The 18,865-nt window shown below is 38.6% G+C and overlaps 2 protein-coding genes across 4 annotated transcripts in view; both read right to left on the reverse strand.

The window, feature by feature from the left end:
* Positions 1-4,476: 4,476 nt before the first annotated feature.
* AAE3 (AMP-dependent synthetase and ligase family protein) lies at positions 4,477-8,138 on the reverse strand. Its single transcript, XM_077385711.1, has 4 exons — positions 7,420-8,138; positions 5,735-6,785; positions 5,536-5,639; positions 4,477-4,791 (listed from the first exon to the last, which is right to left on the reverse strand). The coding sequence occupies exons 1-4, from the start codon at positions 7,618-7,620 to the stop codon at positions 4,573-4,575; spliced, it is 1,575 nt and encodes a 524-aa protein (XP_077241826.1). The 5' UTR covers positions 7,621-8,138; the 3' UTR covers positions 4,477-4,572.
* Positions 8,139-18,167: 10,029 nt separating this feature from the next.
* LOC143882225 (uncharacterized) overlaps positions 18,168-18,865 on the reverse strand; it is a 30,749-nt gene continuing 30,051 nt past the window's right edge. For all 3 annotated transcript variants that reach the window (XM_077385714.1, XM_077385713.1, XM_077385712.1), the window contains one exon: positions 18,168-18,321. In XM_077385714.1, the coding sequence (XP_077241829.1) occupies positions 18,290-18,321 (32 nt within the window). In that variant the 3' untranslated portion in view covers positions 18,168-18,289. The remainder of the gene's footprint in view (positions 18,322-18,865) is intronic.

Here is an 18,865-nt window from a genome sequence, read left to right on the forward strand (position 1 = left end):
AGATGTCAACTAAAAATGAGTAGATACTTACACATATTAAAAATTACCAATAGTCACTATTCATAATTACTATTCACAATAGTCACTATGCAAGATTACTATGCAGAAATACTACGTAAGATTACTATGCAGAAATACTATGCAAGTTCACTATTGAGATAAACTATTCAAAATTACTATTCACAGTAGGACCCACCGAGTACTATTCACAAGCGGGTCTCACCAACAGTGGGTCCCACATCAGCGGGTCCTACCACCAGTGGGACCCACAACAAGCAGGACCCACAAATAACGGGACCCAACGCCAGCGGGACCCATCACTAGTGGGAACCACTACCAGAAGGACACACCGCAACCACTTTCATTAACTCATTGGTTAAGCGGGTCACTCCACAACCACTATCATTAATTGCGCTTCACCGACGAAAATAATAATTAAATAATATTAATCATCCTGTTACTATTCAAGCAGCCTTTACTATTCATTTATTTATACATTTACTATTCCTATATTTTTGTAAAAGCATTAAGAGAGTAGTTGTGAATTTAAGACTGTACTTGAAAAAAAATACCTATAAATAGAGAAAGAGAAGAAGAAGAAAAAAAAAAGAGAAAGAGAAAAGAGAACGAGAGAGAAGAAAGAGTAAGAGAAAGAGGAAAAAAGAGAGAGATGAGAAGGAAAAGAAAATCCACTTCATCACTACCAAGGTAAGTCTTTCATATAGATAGTTAAAGTATTTATTATGGGTAATATGGTTGGTTCTACCACCTATGTAAATATTAGGATAAAGCATGCATAAGAGGCGATAACTCACTATAGATTATGCAAGTTTTATCATCTTATTTGAACGGTGAAATGCTAGCAGAGTAACCGTAAAGTAAACTTTAATCAAAGAAAGGCGAACTGTTGAGCATAGTAGCCCATCTTATTTGAACGGTGAAATGCTAGCATAGTAACCGTAAAGTAAACTTTAATCAAAGAAAGGCGAACTGCTGAGCATAGTAGCCCATCTTATTTGAACGGTGAAATACTAGCATAGTAACCGTAAAGTAAACTTTAATCAAAGAAAGACGAACTGCTGAGCATAGTAGCCAAGAAATAAACTAAATCAAAGAATGATGAACTGCTGAGCATAGTAACCTGTGGGGTCCACATGAATAGTAACATGTGGGGTCCATATGAATAGTGCATGCTGGGCCCCATGATCTTAAAAATTTAATAGAAAGAACACTGAACACAGGGAACATTATTTTGGACACAGATGGACATTACCTGGACAGAAAGGACACTGCCTTAAAACATGAATTTGATAAAATTAGAATATATTTACAGGTTATCCACTCCAAGGTGTAAGCTCAAACAAACCTGTGACCGAAAAACTATATGTAAGGGTTTTCTTCCATTGATTCTCTTTTGCTATATGTAAGGGTTTTCTTCCATTGATTCTCTTTTGCTATATGTAAGGGTTTTCTTCCATTGATTCTCTTTTGATATACTAGATGTGAATATTTCATATTCTTTGATTATCTTTATACGCAATTGCTATAAGAGTTTTTATCCTTCAAAGATCCACAACTGATGAGAATCCAAGGGGGATCCTTTCTTTCAGACCCCATTCCTTTCAGATAAATGATTTTACTGATAAAGCTATAATTCTATTTTGTATCATCGAAACTTGTTTCCGTGAGATATGTTTATGTTTAGAGTTTATCTTGTGATACCCTAATTCTGAATATGGACTGAGTTATGATATGACGACGGGTGGACGCGTTATAGTCCTCCATGTGCACGTGGGTAAAGACGACTCTAGATAGTGTAAATTTAGAGGATTATGAGCCGAGGTATGGCTATGAATGGGCCGAGATATGGCTATGAATGAAAGCATCTATGCTTAATGAAGTCTATAAATATAATTCTATATATAATTCTTCATATCAAGTTCTGTAAGTTTTCTCTATACGTTTGGAAAGTATGTTGTGCTTATTCTTTCTTTCCATGTTTATAATGTGAGATGTCCTATCTACAAAATATCATGTTATTATGAGCTTGACAATTCTACATCACTTGTTGTTTATACCCTACTGGGCTATTTGAGCTCACCCTTTTTTTTCCCTTGTTTTATTGTTCCAATCCCCAGGTGAAGTATAGATGAAAGATGAGGAATGCTAGAGTTGAATCCAGAACTGTTCTAAAGGACAAATATGTTTTAAATATGTATCAACTATGTTTTGAATTAAGATGTAATAAGTTAGACTTAATTTCTGTAAACCCTCTAAACGTAGTTGTTGTATTTGAGATCTTGGGAATAATGAAAGTTTTTGAGAAAGATGATGTAATATTCTTCTACGCACCGAGTTGGTATTTCCAAAAAATCCGGGGCGTTACAGAGACGTTCCAAAAATAAAAAATTAGGGTTTTTGTCTAATGCTTCAAGATTGTTAGAGTAATTAGGTCAAGCAAGAGGTTGCTTGAAGCATTACACCCAAGGTATCTAATTTGGAATACCAAGTTTGTTGCCTCCAGCCCATATATATAGAGATACACTAGGGTTTTAATAGGTTAGTGGGCTCTAGCCCAAATAGGCCCACTACACCGGTCCATTATCTTATTGGGCTTATATTAGAACATACATGGGTTATATTATATACCCAGCAAGGGAGACTCCCTCCACTACTATGTTGTCCATGAAGCCCCTTCCTACTATCTTGGAGAAAGGCTCTAACTTCTGCTTTAGGGTCTGTTTGATTGCCACATGCTTGGCATCCTCAAGGATGTCCAAGTAGAAAAATGCATTTTTGGTCATTTTTATGGTGTTTGTTAGCTAATTTAGCATCATAATTTCTAGAGACTACTAGACAAGATTCAAAGGTCATTATTGCTTGTCTGGTGACGTGGCACCCATGTTCCCTACTTATACCTTCCTTGCCATCCTCTTAAAAAAATGAAGAATTTGTCTAGTAGAATTTTGCTCTCTCTCTCTCTCTCTCATATTGGTAATGACGCCCCCTCCCATTACTCTTACGAGATTAGCAACCAAACACTACTTATCACTATTATACCGGGTAAATCCTAGGAAGTTCAAAAATTACAAATGTTTGTCTCCTCCCATTGACTACTTATACCACTAATCTACAAGCTAACTATCTGCATCTAAACAGACCCTTATTTCAGTCAGTGAGTCCAATTGGACTTGACAAAGTCCATCTTGTTGATCCACTCTCGTCTCTAAGAACTCCACCTACTCCAACTAACCCAGAATCCCATACCCGATTCGTTATGCTCTGTTTGGTTGCCTGTAGATGGGTGTGAGATTAGGAGAAGAAGAAGTCAACAGAAGATCATAAGAAGATCAGTCAACGGGGAGATTAGTGGTGGATGTAGAGAAGGCTGTTTGGTTGCTTGAAGATTTGTGAGAGATCTCCCAGATGTCTCCTCAACTCTAAAATAGAGAGATCTCCGAGATTTTCTTCTGAAATTTCTTCGTTTTAGAAAATTTTGGCGAGAAGATTTAGAGGGTGCCACGTCACCTGATTGGCTCCCGACAACCCCGGTAGTCAAAGACCCCAAAATTGCTAAAATGACAACCAAACAACCTTCAGCAGATTAAGAGAAAATCATTCCCCCTTATTCTTCTAAAAAATAAGCAACCAAACAGAGCACAATGATTTTGACACGAATCTCCTTCCATCCGTTCCAAATATCAATTGTTGATAGAAACGTGACGCTGAAAATGGTCTTTACCCAAGTTATAGTTAGAACTCTCAATTTCAAAAATAGAAATTGGGTAAATTTTAGGTATACGCCGTAAAACCCACACCATAGCTCGTAATGTCACATTCCAAAGGATATAACCTTTGTTTCCACGATGGGACTCTCTAGTGATGCGCTACAAGATCAACAGTCATGATCTCATAAATAGAGAAACAAAAATATCCACTCTGAATGCAAATTTTTCCTAATTTGTTTTAGCCATCACTCACCCTCAACCCATTCCTGCCCTCTCAAATGTCTCCTTCTCTCACCTGCCCTACCCCTCACTTGTGAAAAAAATTTCTTGACTGCCGGGCATGATCTTAATTATTAAGATTTTATATAGGGAAATGATATCTGCGCCAAGGTGTTTCGATAAACAAGCGCTCCACTTGTTTGTCGTGTAGTATTTAAAAGGTTTAAAGAGCTTTCTGAGAACCGTAATATCCTCTGAAATCCCTTTAAATACTACACGACAAACAAGTGGAGCACTTGTTTATCGAGCAGATATCATTTCCCTTTATTTAGTATCGAGGCCTAAATGCACATAATGCCATCCATCCTTGATATTTGATCTAACAAAATCAAACATTATAAGTCGTAGGATCAAATATCCAAGGCAGCAACTTTGTGATACCTGTACACAATATAATTTTACTATAAATATCTACCTAAATTGTGGGCAAATATTCATTCATTGCCATTATTAAAAAAAAAAAATGATACGCCCACGAAATAAATGTTTCTCAATACAATGAAACTCTTACTGTTTTTTCACATTTCTTTATTTTGTCCTTGACTTGGAGAAATATGAAGTAATTTTAAGCTCCGAACTTGGGGACTTTGGCGGCTGAGATCTTGGCGATGAAATGCTCGGCGACTAACCGCCGTTGGATCTTACCCGTAGCTGTCTTGGGAAGAGAGTCAGTGAGAAAGACCTTCTTGGGTACTTTGAAAGATGCCAAATTCTTCTTGCAAAACTTCACAACCTCACCCTCGTCTATATTCGATCCTTCCTTCGGTATAATCGCGCAATGTATCTGTTGATAAAACAAAAATCAAAAGTTAGATAAAAAACAGAGGACGTTTTGGATTCTCATGTTGGAATGCTTTGGTGGGCCCATCTCTTATTGATCAGAGGGTCAGGATTAAACCCGTTTTGATCGGGGAAGTTCATGATCAACCGTAAGGATCATTTCATCACATTCTGACTACATAAGGCATTCATTTCTAGCGTGACAGATGGTTATATCTAAACCAAGTTCATATGATCCATAGTAGGAGCATACACCAAAGCTCAGTGTATTAGCAATGCAGTGACCAGGTACCAAGAACGAGTTTTTATATGGTGTAAGCCCGTATAGTCCAGTATTTTTAAAAAAGTACTGTAGATGATCCAAACCGTCACGTAGATAGGGTATTACCCAAAAAATCATTTGCATAGGATGATCCCTACCCTCCTATCCATAGAGGTATGTCATATTATGGAAATCCGTCTAGATTGAAGGGTTGAGATCACCCTAAGTAAATGATTTTTCGGGCATAACCTATCTATGTTTGTGTCCCATAAAATGGACGGTTTGAATCATCCTAATGTGTAAACTGTACTGTACTTTTTTAAATGGTTAAGCGAGTATAGTCCAGTATTTTTCAAATGGACAGTGTGTATCATCCTATGGGGCTTACACTCCTTCTGCAAAATACTGGACTATACGGGCTTACACCGTATAAAAAGCTCAAGAGATGGTGGGGTTTATACACAGAGGTTTGGTGTACAATGTTACCTCTTCGCCGTATTTATCGTCGGGAACTCCAAAAGCAACCGCCTGAGCCACGTCAAGATGCGACAGAAGAACGGCGTCCACTTCTATGGGAGATATCTTCTCACCTGCATTTACCAAAACACCCTCATCAACAACCCAAATCCCAATACCAAAAACAGACAACTAAAGTCATCTAAGAAGGGCATTTTAGTAAAATTACCTCCGCGATTAATCATCTCCTTAATCCTCCCCACAAGATGCAAATACCCATCCTCATCAAAAAAACCGACATCTCCGGTATGAAACCATCCAAACTGATAGGCCGCTTTATTACCCTCAGGATTATTTTTATACCCTTTTGTTACATTTAAACCCCTTATACACACCTCCCCGCTAACGTGCGCCTGTTGCACATTACCATTTTCATCTAAGATTGCCATTTCCTGGCCCACAGGCTTCCCTACTGACCCCGCCTTGTGGGGCCCATCTTCAAGCAAAGGATTAGAAGCCATAAGGTGTGACGCCTCAGTCATAGCGTACGCCTCCAAAACAGGCGCGCCGAAAGCCGATTCGAGCCGATCCATTATAGCCGGCGCGAGGGACGCGCTGCAGCTTCTAATGAAGCGGAGCTTAGGGTAGGATGGTTCCGGCTTGTTGACGTGGCGGTCTAGGAGGATTTGGTGGATTGTGGGGACCGCGGTGTACCACGTGGCGGAATATGAGAGCATGTCTGACCAGAAGTTGGAGGCTGAGAAACGGCCTGATGAAGGGAGCGTGACTGCGGCTCCGGCTCCGAGTGAGCTCAGTAAGCCGGCTAACAAGCCGTGGACGTGGAAGAGAGGGAGGACGAGTACGGTTGAGTCTGACTCAGTGAGTTTATACACCGAGATTATGTTTTGTACGGACGCGGCTAAATTGAGCTGAGTGAGGGGGACGCCTTTGGGTCGGCTTGTTGTGCCGGATGTGTGGAGGAAGAGTGCCACGTCGGACGGCTCGTTGAGGCCGAGTTCGGATACTGAGTTGGAATCCGACTCGGAGCGAGTTAGGGAGAGGGTTATGGGAGTGGATGGATTGGAGAATGAGGCGGTGGCGTGGGGAATGTTGAGCTTGGTGGCTGCGGCTTGAGCCGAGCCGTTGCCTTCTTGGGAGGTAAGGAGGAGCTTTGCTTCTGAGTCGGATAGGTAGAACTCGAACTCCTCAGCCGTGTAAGCCGAGTTAAGCGGCACGGCTATGGCTCTGGCTCGAATGACAGCTAAAAACATGATCACGAACTGCAAAACAAGAAAAATTATAAAATCATCAATTTTCAATTTTTCCGAAAATACGGGGTGAACAACGTTATAGTCCAGTATTTTCCATAAATGGCCCACTCCATGGGATGATCCAAACCGTCCATTTGTTAGGTTACAACGTAAATAGGTTGCGCTACTACGGAAATAATTTCCATAGGATGATCCTAACCGTACGATCTATACAGGTTTCCATTAATCTGCATAGGAGGAAGGCTAGGAATATCTTATAGAAATGATTCGTAAGGAACAAACTATTTTATGTTATGGAACAACAAATCGTCATTTTGGATCATCATATGGGATCAGCCGTAGAGTACTTCCTGAAAAATACTGGAACATACGGCCCCACACCGTACAAAATCTATAAACAAATCTCAATATTCTATACAATACCAATATAGAATCATCGATTTTCCATTTTTCTGCAAACACATGGATGAGGAAAAAAAAAAAAAAAGCAAGATAAAGGAATTTCCGAGAAATTGTGAATAGATAAGAGAAAGAGAAATTGAAAACTTTTTCTTTCCACGATTACAGAATCTTACAAATATTTTCCTGCAATCCAAACAGAAAACCTAAAGAAAGTTTCGAGAGATGGAGAGAGAAATCAAACCTCGGGGGTATTCGGAAAAGTGAGGGCAACAACATCGCCGGCACCGATGCCGGAGCCGGAAAGGCGAGAGGCGGCCTCTTCGATGAGCAGATCGAGCCGTTCATGCGTCAGATCGTACTTGCCGGAAACTGACAACGCTCGCCGGGACGGGAATTCTCCGGCGACATTCTTCAATAATCCGGTCAGTGTGAAATTCACCATATTCAATAGAGAAAAGAAAGAGAGAGAAATGAAGAATAGATGGGACTCGGTGAGGGAGGGAGGTTAATTTAAATAGGGGCGTTTGGAGAAAGGGGGTGGTTATTTCCTAGGTGGAGGCGAGACTGGGGGAGGTTGCCACGTGTCTGTTTTTGACGGTCAGAAAGAGTGTGTTTGCCTTCGGATTTTGGAGTTTTTTTTAGGAAAATACTCTGTCCTCGGTTGTGTTTCTGGACAGCTGGATACTAGTGATGGTGTGGCCGCGTGGGCAGAACAAAGAAGAGAAACGCGTTTCGCCTACATCGCCGATGCACAAAAACGCCCTTCGTCGCCAATACAGAACCGTCCGATCTTTTTAACGGACGATCAAAATCTCATCCTGCGAGAGTGCCCAGAGAAATGCATCCCGATTAAATTCAGAGTTAGATTATACCGAGACAGATTTACATGAAAGTGTTGGCATTGAATCTCGTCCGTCAAAAAGATCGGACGGCTTTGTGATGAGCGACGAAGCGCGTTGTTGTGGTGCAGCGCGATGTAGGCGAAACGATCTCTTTTAGAGGTGTTTTACACTCCTTGTGCCTTGTTAGTGTCAAAGTGTGACACGTCAGTTTTTGTACAGGTGGCTTCTTCGTTGATTGATCGGGACCCTACATCAGATTCGACTGATGGATCACCAAGTTCCCCAAATTGATTGATTGGGACCGTCCATCAGATTTTACTGATCCTTCTCCAAGTTCCCCAAATAGGATACTAATAAAAAATTCCTATGCTAAAGATAGACACATCTTTAGGTCATACTAGATGGACGGCCTAGATCAATTCTAAAGTAGGGACTACCATGATTTTGAATTTTAAAAATCATGGTAGTCCCAATCCAACGATGAGATCTACACCTAATCCAATGGTTGGATCTCATATATTCTAACAACGCTTATTTACTAAATTTTCACCAAAATTTTAATAATACTAAAAATTTTAAGGAGAAATGTTTTTTGAGCGATACCTCAGATAAGCTATCGGAGCAAGAGCTCAAAAAATCAAGTGGGGCCACATTGTTTGGATGATCCAAAGCATTCATTTGGATAGTTCAAAGATAGATAGAGTGTGCACAAAAAATTTACTCCACGGGATTATCCTAACCCTTCGATTTGTGGAGGTTACAGTGGATGGGTATAAACCTCCACAAATCTGTCCATTTTTAACCTCCAAAAATCGAAGGGTTAGGATGATACTATGGAGCTGATTTTTTGGGCACACCCTATCTATGTAAGGGCCTACTAAATGAATGCTTTGGATCATCCAAACAATATGGGCCCACATGATTTTTTGAACTTTTGGTCAGATAACTTATCTGAGGTACCACGCATAAAACGTTTCCCCAATTTTTAATCTAAAGTTCCACTAAAACTGAAATTATTATTATTATTTTTTTGCTCAGTAACTGAAATATTTTCTGTGGTGGCATGACACTGAATCCCGAATTTAAAACTGTGTGGACCACTATATGACCGTGGGTGTGTGGCATTGTATTACAATGAGGTGGCGCATTACCAAGCATTTCTTTTTGTTTTGTAACCATTCATCTAGTGGGCCACCATAGATTAAATGGTTAGGATCATACGATTAGTTTTTGTATTATGACCCTTAATCTGAGGATTTTGCGATTTCTTTCCTCTTAATTAATAGTCCATTGTGCGGCATGAGCAGATGCTAATTTTAATATTTTTGTTATTGAAATGATATTGGCACTCTCTTTATTTTATAACCGCAATTTCTCGCTTTATCTTATAATTTTCTAATCAGATGTTTATGGTTTTTTGCGGGATAGTAAGTTTATAACAGCATCTAAAATCATAATAAAAGCCCTAAAACAAAGAAAGGGGTGTCATTATCAATAGATGAGAGTGTTGATATCATTTTCCGTCTAGGCCACCTTTTTATAGTGGTCTTATATAGTTGTTACGATATTATGATAATGGCACTATGTGCTTTCTTTTACAATTTTTAAGACTACTGATATTTTTCACAACCTTGTTTTGATAATGACACGAGATGACGTTATCTTTTATTATTTAACCAACCAATTACAAATTAAAAAGGAAAAGACAAGGAGATAGCTTTTGCTAGGCCGTTGAATATAATAAAAGCAAGGTGAGTGTGTCATTATCAAAACATGGTTGTGCAAATATCAGTAGCCCTTTTGAATTAGCTCTGCATTAAAATCCAATCATACAGTGTAAAACAATGTAAGTAGTGGCATTATCAAAATATGATAGTGTGGACATGAGTCACCTTACTAGGCTTGGCACTCTCCAACACTGTCCCCCTAAAGGAGAGAAGGATTGTTTTATGGGTAAAGGTTTAGCGGTCACATCAGCTTTTTTTTTTCTGACATCAGCAGAATCTTGTCTTGAAAAAGGTGTTCTCTCTTTCTCTCTCTACCCTCTCTCCACTCATCATAATATCTTTCTCTAATTAATGCTTGTCCCCTCTTTTTTCTCCTACCTTTATTTACATAAACCCCAGGAAAAAAAAAAAAAAACCCGGCATCCAAACAGAGCGGGCACAAGTAAAAAGCACTTAACCAAGTGCTTATAAAGTAATTTATGACATTAAATTAAAAAAAAAAATGGTACGTCATTGTCATTGTCATTAGTTAGTCATTCTTCATTATTTATTTATTTGTCTAGTCATAAATATATAATATTTTAAGGGATATTTTATGAAGAAATTGCATTGGATTCATCGTACGATGAAAAAGACCAAAGGGAGGAGACAAGCATAGAGAGAGAGTTTGGGAAAGTTCAACCATAATTCTTTGCTTTTAGAAGAAAGGAACAAGAAAGAGACAAGCAATGAGAGAAATCCAAGAGAATCAACGGGAGTCCAATACATTTTGGCAACCAAACGTGGAATGACATGCCAAATCTAAACCAAATTCCGACGGCTGCCGAGCTTTAACAGAAACCGTGTGAGGGGATACTATTTCCCTTCCTTTTAATGTCATAAAAAAGAATAGCGGGTCCGTTGATATTTTTTGTGGCACGCATCACAATGTATGAATCGAACCACCCGTAGCAAGCTTAGGAGCCTCATTCCAATGCCAATAGCAAGCATTAATAATTCGCCAGTGAGTCAGCGGCTTTGTGACCGTATCTAAGTTGATGAGTGATCAAAGCCTTAACTTCAGAGAGAAGAGATTTATAGTCTCCTTCTAGAAGAGTAAAACCAAGGACCGGAGGATTTCTTTTACCGTGTACTACAAAAGAAATTCTACCCAAACCTCGTTCTTCGTTATCCAAAATCTTTAGGCTCTGTGTTGGCAGCCATGAAAGTTTTTTCCATGGAATATTGGTTTATCAAACGGTGGAAAGAGGGTGGAAGATGAAGAGAATTGAGAGGGCACGAGTAAGGAGAGTGTGACAAGTGCCTGAAAAATAGGGAAAACGAAAAACTCTGTTCAAAATAGAATTGTATTTTTATGGCAACCGATTGTGAGTGCCAAACTGATCATTGGATTCAAAATTAGGTTTAAATTTGATGTCCTAAAAACCCAATTTTAGAGAGACATCTACGTGAAGATGTCTTCTTTTAACTGCACCCAGACATTCTCTGGGATGAGAGAGTTATGATTTGTTTTGTTTAGACTAAACTATAGGAATTTAGCGAAGACTGAACTTTAGGGATTTAATGATGTAGAGGGAGTGCGCATTATAGAAACTTCTATGGAGATGATTTGCAGGTTGCATAGGCCCAACAAATGTAGGCTCTGTTTGGTTGCAAAAAGTAGGGAAGACGGCTAAGCATTTCTAGGAATATGAAATATCAAATATTGTTTGGTTGTCATTTTTTAGCTCAAATCCCATTGGACTTCTAGACATGGAAGAGACATAATTATTAGCTTCTGGCTTAGGTGGCGCCTATGTGGCGGGATTGTCCCCTCCCCTACTTTTCCAATGCCAAACCTTGTTTTTGGTAAATTTTAGAAGGGAGAAGAGTAGAATATGAAATGCCATGTGTAATCATTACTTTTTTCTCTCTTTCTCTCTCTTCTACTATTTATTTTGTTAATGACACCCCTCCATTCTCCCAAAATTCCCTCTAATCTTCTCAGACAAGTCTACACATATCCCACCCTTGTCACCTCCTTGTTGACTACTACTTCCACTAAAATCTCATCTAACTTTATTACAACCGCTTTTACTATTTGACGTGTAACAATGACAGCTGATGTGGAGGCCTGTCCAGAGTCGGTACCCACTTGTAGTCAGATGGGATTAATTTACATGGACCGACACGAAATCTGATAGCTGTGAGAAGTATCCAAGTTGGAGATTACAACGTAAGACCTTATGATCCTCCAATGGGTTAATTTGATGATCATAGCCGTCCAATCAAGGAAACTCGTTTTGATCCGTCCATTTTAAGAAGATCGTGGACGAGTCCAAATTCTTCTCTTGCTTGTTGGGTCGCCACCAAAATTGATCTTTCTCTGCAAATAAGATGCAGGCCAACCCTTGTAGATTAAAAGAGTAGTCATAAATACACTAGAGGGACTGGCCTAGGGAAGAAAAGGGGGCAAATATATCACATTCTTAACATTATTTTAAACATATCTTATTTACTTATTAAAAGTGAAATCTATTGGAAGTTATATGATTTTTAATAACTATTATTTGCAAATAATTATATTTACTTTCTTTTTGCTCGTCCTTTCTTGAAAATGCATTATTTTTAGGGTGAAAAAGGCAAATAAAAAAGGGTGGAGATATCATTTCCCATTGGAGTATTTACAAATATCTTGAAAAGCTAAGAGGTCGAAAAGATCAACATTCATGTACTGAACCGACAAGGACTGCCATGTGAATAGTAAATGGTCACCAAATAATGTTAGGACATGGAAAATGTGTCATTTTCCTTTGATTTTCCGATTTTTGGTGCACGAGGCGAGGTCTGTTTTGATTGCAAGAAAAATACTTATGACTTGGGGGATTTTTTTCTTTCCACCATTTAGAGGGAAATGATATGATTGTGGTTAATTTTCAGGGATAATATCATAAAAGCTAGTGGTATTGGCGTTACATGTTTTGATGATTGCACTAAACCACTAACTAATCTTTTCTTTTATTATTTAAACAAATGTCAAAAGTAATCAGGGTTCCCAAAAAGCTCTCAATATCCAATTCAAAAGGAATAGACAAGCTGAGTTTGTGCAATTATTGAAATATAGTAGTGCCAATGTCAGTAGCCTATCAAAAATTAAGAGTCCTTCTAAGGCCATATTTGAAGCCAATTAAAAATAAAAAGACAAGCTGAGTTTCTGCAATTATTAAAGTATGGTAGTGCCAATATCAATAGCCTATCACAAATTGAAGGTCCCACCGAGGCCCTACTTGGATTGCAAGAATCATCTGAAAAAAAAAGGTTTGGAAAGGAAAAATACATCTAAAAAGTAGGAAATTTTAGATATTTTTCCTTATGGAGAATTTCCAAAAAAATCCTGCTTTGATCTTTTACGAAGAGTCACGAAACCGATGATGTCGTTTATTGCCACCACTTTTTCGTCTGCACCTAGTCAGCTGACGTGGATGCCGACATGGTCTGTCCAACGCTGGGCCCACTTATAAACAGTTGGGATCACCTTTGAATGGGACCCACACGGAAATTGGCAGTTGTGAAGTTGCGAGAAGTATCAAAGTAGAACGTAAGTGCTTACGTATACGTTCCTCGAAGGGGTTAATTTGATGATCATAGCCGTTCAATCAACGGATCTAGTTATGATCAATCCGATGGTAAACGAGTCCAAATTGTTCTCCTCTCAAAGCCTCCCTCAAACCATATAATTTTCAGTCGGAAAATATCTGCGCCGAGTATTTCGATAAACATGCGCTCCACCTGTTTGTCGTGTAGTTTTTAAAGGGATTTCAAAGGATATTATGATTCTCAAAAAGCTCTTTAAACCCCTTAAATACTACACGACAAACAAGTGGAGCGATTGTTTATCGAAACACCTCGGCGCATATATCATTTCCCTTTTCAATAGTTATTAATTACATACAATTATATTTATCTTCTAAACCATTTCCACAATTTCTATTTCTTTTGATTGTTTTGCTTAACTGATTGCTTCGGTTCCGGGGATACCCCAAATCCAGAACCAAACAGAAAACTGATTGTTCCAAAATTTTGGACCCAGAACCGAACTATCTATTTTCAGAACTGAACCAAAGAGGCCGGTTCGATTCTTCGGGTAGGACCCGAACCATGTCCACCCCTAATAAAAAGGAGTGGAAATATTATTTTCCATAAGATTGTATACAGATAGTCTATATGTTTAGGTGTAAGCTACGGTTCTTTCCATGTAAACTGCGTGTAAAACGAAAGTTACGTCTATTTTTTCGCCCAAAGTAAAATTTATTTTCAGCCCAAAAAAGAAAGAAAAAAATACGAAAGGAAAACAAGAAAAACTGTCCTACTTCATAAGTGTTGAACGACGCAAAGGACTTTTGACCCATTAATGAATATGGATCTGACCACTCTTATCTGCAGCCATATGTATCTAGCCTGCCAATTAGATGGTCAGTGGATATTCAAATATGCAAACCTTAGGCCATGTTTGGCAACCTTGAAAAAAAATATTCCCTGCAGTATTTGTGGGTCCAATTGTGAGAGATGGACTGAAGAGGGAGAAGCTTGAGAGTGTGGGAGTGAGGAGCATGAAAAGCTCCTAAATTTCAGGAAAATAAAAATTAATTTTAAGTAGGTATTTATTAGAGATCTCTAATCCTCTCTTCACTCCAACTAAAGGTCTCTCCCTCACCCTCCTCCGTCCTTTTCTTTCAATTAGACCCACAAATATTCCAAGGAATAATTTTTCTTGGTGGCCAAACATGGCCTTAGTTTCTTGCTCATTGAGTATGAAGATGAACAATACTCCCCCTTAATTTGTTTGTCTTTAAAAATATTCATGAATATGCGGGAATATTCCCAATAAATTTGCCCATATAGTACATCCATAGTCCCATCTACTCCTCTTTCTTCTTCTCCACTACTAAAAGAGAATTTAAATTATTTCCCATCTTAAGACACCACCTCTCAGATCCTCTCTTCCTTAGAAAAAGATGCTTTCTGTTGCCTATGTACAATAGATTAAACAGCTATTTGCGTTTTCTAACTTTTCTTTGAGAGCTGATATATCCCTACCCTACTTCTTTATTAGAGTCACCCCTTTTACCTATAATTTTCCATGTAAACTATCAGCTGGGAGCAGCATTTAGTCATCCTTTTATAATAAGAATGCCACCTTTTTCTTTGTTTCGTTTTTTTTAACATAATTATATTTATATAAATTGCATAATGTCACTGGGTATTCAATGTTTATAAACCATCATGGATGGTTGTCTCGCTTACGTGATGGTTTCTAAGTGTGTATTTGAATTTATTCTAGCATTTCATAAAAGGGAAGTGATATTTACGCCCCTTTTCATCACCAGGCACACCTGGTGCCGGTATACCAATGACTAAAGGGGGCCTAATGTACTTGATGTGAGAAGAATCTAGTGGCCTTGATTGCCACGTACACTGGCGCTGGGTGTCCCTGGTGATGAAAAGGGGCGTAAATATCACTTCCCTCCATAAAATTACGTCTTTAAATTCCATCATCTGCATTTGTTTCAATGCATCACGGTGATTTTATAGGATTTCCACCAAAATTTCTAATTGAAACTAAAGTGTTTCCATGACGATTGAACCGGAACTGAAATTTAAAACCATGTTTCAAACATGCCCTTAATGTCTATAAAACAATTGATTTAGTGAAATGAATCGATAAGCACAACCATGTTTTGATATTTTTACTAAGGCATCATCTCTTCTAGTATTTAAAGAGCTGTCAAAAGGTTATTATATTTACCAATAAGCTCTCAAGAGCCAATTAACAAAGAAAAGACAAGCTGGGTTGTGCAAATATTAAAACATGGTTGCGCTGAACTGCTGATATCAATTCCCTTAATTTATAAGGTATTTAAAGTTAAAAGAAACTTTACATTTATAAGGTCTTAAATAATAAATAACCTTGGGGCCACATTTTTCCATTATATTTAGTTCATGACAATCATGCATCACGTGCGAACCCCCATGCGCACAATTACAATAGAAAAATGTGGCTTACGAGCAAGTTTTTATAAGGTAAAAATAAAGAGAATAAAAATCAAGAGCTTAAATTTATAAGTTTATTATAAGAAAGATCATTTTAAGATATAATCTCAATGATCAACCTTGGTCCCATGCAAAATATAAGTGTGATGGACGCACTATTGTACACTTGGGTGGGGCCCAACAATTTTATAAGCATGCCCACCATGGCTGGGGCCCACCATTTTACACCTTGAGTTTGGGAAGTGATATATCCGCCCCCTTTTTTTACTTGGGACAGCCAGCTCCAGTGTATCTATGACTGGAGAGGGGCTGATGTACTTCACGTGGGAAGAATTCAACGTTCCTGATTGCCACGTACATGGGAGCTGGCTGTCCCATGTAACAAAAGGGGTGAACTTACCATTTCCCCTTGAGTTTTGATGGAGTGAACCATCTCTAACCAAACATATGCGTTAGGGTGGACTACCATTTCACACCATGCATAGCATGGGCCCAATACAAGTAGATTTTATAAGGTATTAAATAATTTCAGTAGCCATGGAAATTTTCTCACTATACTTGGTATGTATTTAGGCTACTGCTATTCCCACTACCATGTTTTGATAAGACGAAGTCACCTCGTCTTTTCTAATTTAACCAGCTGTGAATGGCTATTACAATTCCCAAAAAACTTTTTTTTTGGATGGTGACTAAATTTCATTAACAAGGAAAGACCGAGGTGGTCAAACCGAAAGAGATTCAGAAGCAACAATACATAAAGAACAATAAAAAAAACATAGAAAAGGGCTCAAGGGGGAGATAATCAAACATCGCTAGCCCCTCCTTGAGGACTCCCACTCTCGCTAATCTATCCACCACAGAATCGCCATACCCCTCACATGAATGTGTGCCATTGAAGAACCTTCCACTGTATCCTGAATCTCATTAAAAAACTGCGCAAATCTCCAAGGAGGAACAAGAGAACCTCACAATCACCCGATCACCCGATCCAAGTAACCTCTTTCCAAATATTTTATCCCTTGATGAACAGCTCGAACCTCTGCCTCATTAGCATCTGAGACCCCTATTGGCCCATCAAATGCCCATATGACCTCAACATTCGAGTCCCTAAGAACTCCTCTAACGCCTGCCGAGCTGGGATTACCCATACTAGATCCATCAAAATTAAGCTTAAGGAAGCCATGACGACGAGGATCCCATTCTTGCACCACCTGAAGGATATCTCCCTCTACCCGTTCCAAAGATCAAAGTCAGAAACAAACTTAAAAAAAGGAAGAATTCTAACCCAAGATATCGTTAAAGCAATGCCTTTCACAAACATGAAAGAAGATGATTTAGAAATTCCATCAAAGACTAACATTTCTCCCCTACCATAGAACCCACAAAGCGGCTAGAAGAGAGACATGCCAAAGGACTTTGCCTTCTCTCTTAAAAGGCACCAATGACCAACCTTCCAATTGATCAGCAACAGAAGAAGGGAAAACCCAACACAATTCCTAAAAAACTCTCAGCCAGTTAAAAAAAATAAAAGACAAGGTGTCCCTTCTCTTATCAAAACATGGTAGTGGGAATATCAGTAGCCATATATTTAATATTTAAAAGAAACTTTACATTTTTGAGGCTTTAGATAACCAAGTGGGCCACTTAAGTTTTCCCAATCTAATAATAGTACATACTATAGATAGGGGAAAAGATTTTCGCACTCCACTCTTTTTATATGTGGCGAAAGTAACATATTGCTTTGTTTTTAAATGCCATTGTCAGAGATTTTTGGGAACTGTAAATAACCATTTGACAGCCCTTTAAACACTAAAAGACAAGAAGCTTTCGCCACAGATCAAAAGAGTGGAGTGCCAAAATCATTTCTCTATAGATAGACTTAGTTTTTTTTTTTTTTTGGGGGCGGGGGAGGGGGGTATGTTTTGGGCCACGCAAGTATTCCAATTCTATACAGCACATTATAGATAGACTATTAGCTTTTCTATGGTTCAAGATAGACTACTGGTTAGTAATGAAGGGAAGTTGGGCCCACAAAATATTATTCGACGGGAATTGCTAGGTAAGGTTGCTCCATTGTCACCTGATGGTCACGGGTTCGAGTCAAGGAAACAGCCTCTCTGCAAAGCAGGGGTAAGGCTGCATACATCTAGGCATCTATCCCTTCCCAGAGCAATGGCGGGAGCCTCGTGCACTGGGCCGCCCCCTCTTTTCTTTTTGCTAGGAAATTTTACGGAATATTAGTGAACGGATGGCCTACTCTACTGGATTTCTCTGAGGAATTGTCCATTTGTGAATCATTCACACCAAATGGGTTATGCGCAAGAGAATTAATCACACTAGTTCGTCATGAGAATTAATTTCGAGTCAAATAATCGGTCTGGGACTCGCAATTGATTCTTAAAATCTAAAACGAACAGGGACTAAATTCACATTATCTAAACTAAAATTGATCAAAATACTACCCTTTCACCCAACAACATGGAGTCATTTCCAATTGAAAAGTTGCTCTTATTTAGACTTGATTATCCATTTTTCTGCACCCATCTGCAAAAAGGAAAACGATTAGTACTGAAAACTCCAAGAATACTCAAGTAATTGTGTTATATCAAACAAAAAGTTTAGCTTCCCATTCATTGCTCTAGGCCCTAAATATGTCCAACTACAAAGAACCTTTGGAGAGGTTGGAAATTCACCAAACCCATAATCTCAAAAGTTAGAGCACCGGTACAGCAAAATCACCAAAACATAGAAAATGGGACATTAAGAACAATAAAACAGAATAATTATATCTTCTAATCAATAACCACATAAGAATTGTCTAGGAACCAACTTATTTCCATAATATCACATGGACAAATTGTTGAGTATTGTCAGTTTGTTGGTATGTCTAATTTGTGTGTTGTGTTAATTTGTCCCCATAGGGATATGTATGTACTCTCTTTTATTTTTCTCATCCATATATGAGCTAGGACTAGAGAGAAAATAACTCCCCAATTTTTCCTTTCCCTCATACATTTTCTCGTATTTCTTCTTCTTCCTCTTGTATCAAATCCTATATCCACATACCAACTTGGTAACAGAGCAACTC

This window comes from Tasmannia lanceolata, unplaced genomic scaffold (assembly GCF_043159265.1).
Source record: "Tasmannia lanceolata isolate RefF3 unplaced genomic scaffold, GAP_Taslan_0.1 ptg000007l, whole genome shotgun sequence".
Taxonomy (NCBI): domain Eukaryota; kingdom Viridiplantae; phylum Streptophyta; class Magnoliopsida; order Canellales; family Winteraceae; genus Tasmannia; species Tasmannia lanceolata.